Raw genomic sequence first — 6,000 nt, 5'->3', positions numbered from 1 at the left:
AAAGGCATCTCTTTTACTTGGACTTGAGTGCTGCTGACGACACCGTGTGGCTCCACATTCATTCATTTCAAAGAAGCAAAGAGATGCGGTGAGACATCTGAGATAAACTACACAGTCCAACATTGCTAATTCAATACAGAGGTCTGTTCAATACAACTTTATTGAAGATGTGACTCAACAGAACAGGGGCAGCTGTGAGACTAAATGGTTTATTGCCATATAAACTAATCCGGAAAGGCACTACGTTTAATCAAATTTTTAACTTCCTCATCAGCATCATTCCTCATAAATTACTCTTTATTGTCAGATATGATTTTACTTGAGAGCTCAAATTGTGAGTTTAATTTTATAAAATGTGAAATCAGAAAAGGAAATGCAGAATAAGACATATAAATACATGCTATTTGGAAGATTCTGTTTATTGAACTATGAAATTGCTGCTTTAATAACAGTTTTTTTTTAATCAACAAATATTGCTTCATAAAGTTGATAAGAAGCAAATTTGCCATTATTTTAAAATATGATTATGTATGACTGCCTTCCTCTGTGTGTTTTCTCATTGATGGGCTGGTGACACATTGAGAGCGTACGGTGCCTGCTTCGCCTATTTTCTCCTGCAAGCTTGGCTGAGATGAAAACAATGCAAGGAAAAATATTTACAAACCTACATATCTGCACATATAAATGTACGTTAGCACACGTGTACATGCAAAATGTAGAACAATCAAACTAAAATGCAGACAGCAAGAATCAGCAAAGTTTGAGTGACTTCACTCAACTGGTCAGTGGCGTGGCAGAATAGAGCCTGAGAGTGCATCCTTTACAGCCGGAGGGCAGCAAATACCAGACAAACTGTGACCCCGGCCTCAAATATAACATGAGGAGAATATTCTAGACTGATGCTGCAAAATATTTTCACCTGTGAACTATTCCGTATTTGCCAAAATCGCCCGTCTGATGGTTTTTAATTTCTGCTATTCTGGCAACATCAGTTCCTCCCGTCAGCAACCAAAGACGGGAGTTCAAAACCCAAATTCACGCTTGTTTGCCAATTAAATCAACGCTTCCATGTGTTTTCCGGCGTGATAGCAGGAGGCTAAAACGGCGAGCTCACGCTAACGTTTGGGATTAAGTACTCAAGTAACATCGTGGCCCAATGTGCAAGAATTTTGACCCAAAGAATGAGCAACCTTAACCTTCTTCCAATAAAAGTCTACTGTCTTTACACGGTCTGGTCCATGGCCTGTTGATCCCGAGGGGGGGAAAAACAGCTTCGACGTCGTCGCCTGCTGAGCAGAAAGGAGCTTGTCTGGTTGTTCTGTCACTCGGGTCGAGTGTGGAAGCATGTGCTGCTGCGCCACTTTGGCACTTTGCTCTCTCTTCTCCACCCTGCTGGGTTACTGATAGCGCCAGGTCCAGCAGGACCCCACTGGCTGCCTCTTCTAATAGGTTCTCCGATCTGCAGCTTCTTTTTTTTAACCCAGTAAAATGGACTTTATTTTGTCAGGTTTTGTAGCCAATGCTTGTCTTTCTGCAAAAGATTCATTTTTACATCCCAGAATCAGGACACATTATAGCAGACATATCATATTGGATTATTTTACCAGTAAGCTCAAATGACAATTAGAAGACAAAATATATGGACTTCACTTGTATAGAAAATTATGGCCAGTTTGGTTGTCTCAAAGCACTTTAAACTGTCAATTGGATGCACACACACACACATTCATCTAAAAATGATGGCGGCTGCCATACAAGGTCCTCGGCATTCATTAGGAAATATGTAGGGTAACTGTCGTGCTCATGGACACGTCCACATATGAACGAGGCAAAATGCATGAAAAATCTAAAGAAAAGCTGTGACATTTCTCCATAAGCTCAAACGAGTATCAAACAGTACTGCAATATACTGTCAATATAGAATTTTAAAGAAAAATCTCCAAAATAACAATTAATTGGTCAGTGATGCAGCTTCTTGACTCAGTTCAGGGTATAGCAGGGTGATGGAGGAATCCCGTCTGACTGGTGGTGACGTCAGGATGCAGCAGCCCATTGTCAGGACAAACACTCACGTTCACACCCGACAGGCAAATTTATAGAAACCAATGTTTTTGGATCATAGGAGGTAATAATTCTCAAGGTGTTTGGCTGACTGCCCCTCCTGAGGCTAAAGAGCTTCAGTGCAATAGCAGGAAAACCCAGGGGGTCGGGGGATGCCGTTTCCTACTATGCTGTTTTTTCTTGAATTGAATAATTCGTGATTTGAAGAAAAAAAAGAATAGAATAGACAACATTACTTATTTCATCAAAACACACTTTTATATACGGTAAGTCTGTGAAAGGCTAGTGACCTGCCCAAGGTGTATCCTGCATTTGCCCCAACCCTGAAATAGATGAAGTGGCAAAGAAGATGGATGGATAAATGATAAAGTTCATAATTATATAATACACTAATGTACAAAACCATAAGTATAACAAAAGCTGGAGGCAATATAATAAAAACCTCCCAGATCCCAATTAAAAATGTCTAATGAGTATGGAAAAAAGGTTGTATTTTGGCAGCATGTTAATATATGAAAAATGTTTGGAAATAGAGCAATCGTAATTTACTTTTGCACTTGCCTAAAAGATAGCATGAGTTGGAATAAAGGCACAATTATATTTTATTATGCTGATCTGTCTGGTTTTCATTATTTTTCAAAGAACTCTTAATCATGTTTTTACACTGTCTGGCACTTTGCACAGAATACTAAACTATCTTATGGGCACAGATATCAAAGCAGCTTTGCTTCATATATCTGCTGACAAAATGTTTGTTAAAATAGTGTCTTTGTGAGTATTTTATTGTACGGAATATTATACTGAAAAATTACTGATATTCTGTTCAGTAAATTATTTTGAACATAACTTTTTTCCTATGTTTTATTATTTATTTGACTGAAAAAGAGAGATTTCTTTTGTTGTTATAATTAGATTTTCCATATAGTTATTCATACTGTATTTGTACCATTAAGTGTAGAAGATATTATTGTTGACATACGCAAGGTCGAGTAAGGTCTGTAACGTGACATGATTTAGTTGTATTAGTGAATTCATATCCATATAGAGGAGACATACTTTCAATATAAAGGGTTTTGTTTTGGTTTTTTTTTCATTAACTTATATTTCAAGTCTCGCGAGGCCGGCCAAGTGTTTATTTTTTAGGGGAAATCCAATTATAGTCACTATAACAAACATGTCCACACATTAATCAATGAATTCTAGGGTCCGTCAGCAGGTTGGGACTCTTAACTGGAACATATATTTATATTTCTTTAAATATTTCTGATGTTTGGATTAAAACGCAGAACAAAATGTTCACGACTGAAAGGAACAAACCCTCACGTGCGCACGTGAACGCGCACAGCTTCCCACTGACCAATCAGCTTCCAGAGAGTAGCCCACTACATCTCCTGGTTGTTTCCCTGCTTTCTGCCCGAAGACGTCCGCGGTACCGAGCACCGCGGACCGGGGGACGGTTCGGAGCGGGGGTTATTGTCACAGACGGGACGCGGGCATGTTTCCCGCGGAAGTTTCGGGAGCGCCTCTTAAGTTGGCGGTTGCTATGGCTGCGAGTTCATGCGAGGCTGTGGCCGCGAGGGAAGTGACGAGCGTGGCTGTTGTTGGGACACGTGACTGGAGCTGCACTGATCTGTTTTGACAAGCAGGGTAGGAGGGAGGAGAGGAGAGGAGAGGAGAGGAGGGCAGGCAGGCAGGCTGCGAGCATCACGACCAGGAGGGACTCGCTGTTCCTTTCCTCCGCATTTCTCCTGAATTCTCCCCGGAGCCCCGCCGCTCACCCCGGCCTGTCAGCGGACACAGCGGCCGCCGCTCGGCCAGCGCTCTCGGAAAGCGTCGCCGTCGTTGCCGAAGCGTCTGTTCAGGGGAGGAGGGGGGGGGGAAAGTCAGTGCTTCTTTTTTTTTTTCTTTCCTCCTCTTGTTGTTGCTCTGAAAAGTTTTAATGAGGACCACAAAGGAAGTCGGTACAGGTGGCGTTGCTGACGCCAAGTAGGTGGACGCGGTTGGAGCTCGGCTCGTGGATAAAGTGGATCGTACCTCTGCGTTGTCACGATTTTTACACGCTGGGAATGTTTTCCTCGTAGTTAGAAAAAAGAAAAAGCAACAACAAAAAAGACTTTTAGGTAAACAGTGGCCTACTTGCGGGTTGTTGTTTTTTTGCGGTGGTTTAAAGTGGCAACTACGTGACGTTATTCGGTTGTTTGCTTTACCTACCGAGCCAGCGCAGCTCCGTGAGCCCGCAGAGAGGAGCCAGTGTTCGGGACACGCGCACCGACATGAACCGCCGTCTGACTATTGCTCCAGGTGCAGGAAGCCCACGCGAGTCGCGAGCTCGCTGGTTAAACCAGTAGTCGTGTCGGTTCCTCGGCGGGGTTGACCGGTCGGGTGACTTCGCCCCGCTGTCAACGGCTCGTGCGGGTCGGTTGGACGGTACAGTGCGATCCGATGGAGGCGTACAGCAGCGTGCTAACAAAGCGATGCTTTGTTGTTGGGTAGGGGGGCAGCTGGCACCAGCACGCAGGCTTCACAGCTGATTCTACTGCTTAGGTGATACAGCAGGTCTCAGTCAACCAGGGGGGTGTTTGGGTGGTGGTGGGGGGGTCCAGACACCGAGGCCCGCACGGGAAAAGACCAAAGAAGACCCCAGCAGGAGATCCAGAAGGCAACCTGATGACACTGGACAATATGAAGTCCGAGCGAGGTATGTGGCACACACACACACACACACACACACACACACACACACACACACACACACACACACACACACACACACACACACACACACACACACACACACACACACACACACACACACACACACACACACACACACACACACACACACACACGCACGCCTCCAGTTGATCACTGTGTGGGCAAACTGTGCTTTTTTCCAGCTTCAGTGGATTGACTGTACCAGATCCCCCTGAGACAAACAAAACCAAAAAAAAAAATCAGGCCAGGGAATTATGTAACAGCTGGTCAGCCTAGTCACTGGTGATGTGAACTAACAAAGCCTGGCCCGGGTAAAGGAGGACATGTCGATACGACACACTGGAGGTGATCTGGTTTTGAAGCTCAGCAGGACTGTCAGGTGTTTCTTTTCACCCGGTCCTGCAGCAGTGTGCAGCTCACACCCCCCCCCCCCCCCTCTTCCATGAGTCTTGTTTTGACAGTCTCCTGCACAGGGCTGCTGCAAAATGTTCCTGACACCCACCCTGTTGTGGAAATAAGGCTCCTGCCTTATGCTCGCCAACCTGTTTACAGCTTGCTGTATTTGCAGCATGAGGTAAAACAGGGACATGAGGGGACTGCCTTGTTTGTTTCAATGTGATTATGCTAATTTTACCATCGCCTCCATTCGTAAAGGGTCTTTCCGAATCCAAATCCCCACCCTGTCTCGATTAAAAAAAAAAAAAAAAAAAAATAGGTCCTCTATAAGCTTCTGTTTTTTTGCGAAATCATTGTTTCCTTCAGGCTTGGTCCTGGAGTGACCCTGCCCTACTTGCTTCAGTTGTCAACCATTGGGCATCAGCAGCCACCGTAGAAGTCGGATAATTAGCAATTCATGGGAATCAAGCAGGCCAGAGCCAGGAAATCCAATCATCTGAATCAGGTGTCTTGGAGTCGTGAGCCGGATTCGTTTGAATCGTGTTTTGTTACAGCAGCGAGTCGCTCAAGCAATCGGAGCAGGGGTATTCCAAATACGGCTCTGAGAACCGGAATGCTAAATGATTGACTTACTGATTGACTGAACTAAGCTGCGTGTGATCTACTCCCATAAAAGCAGTGAGCCAGGCTTGTTTTGAGTCGTGATCAAATCAACCGCCGCCAATCAGCGATGGGGTTTGTGTTTACATGTTCCACAGCCAGGACTACCCACGGCTCTGAAAGGCAGCTCCATTTGAGCCAATCTTCTGATAATGGACCTCCTTAACA

General features: G+C 44.5%; 1 protein-coding gene across 2 annotated transcripts in view; it reads left to right on the top strand.

The window, feature by feature from the left end:
• Window positions 1-4,640: 4,640 nt before the first annotated feature.
• atosa (atos homolog A) overlaps window positions 4,641-6,000 on the top strand; it is a 33,996-nt gene continuing 32,636 nt past the window's right edge. For both annotated transcript variants that reach the window (XR_013936635.1, XM_080496904.1), the window contains exon 1: window positions 4,641-4,759. Coding sequence is in view for 1 of the 2 variants with exons in the window: in XM_080496904.1 (XP_080353030.1) it covers window positions 4,729-4,759 (31 nt within the window). In the remaining variant the exon portion in view is untranslated. The remainder of the gene's footprint in view (window positions 4,760-6,000) is intronic.

This window comes from Blennius ocellaris, assembly GCF_963422515.1.
Source record: "Blennius ocellaris genome assembly, chromosome: 1".
Lineage (NCBI taxonomy): Eukaryota > Metazoa > Chordata > Actinopteri > Blenniiformes > Blenniidae > Blennius > Blennius ocellaris.
Note: the sequence above shows the minus strand (reverse complement) of the source record. Positions and strands in the feature narration are given on the sequence as shown.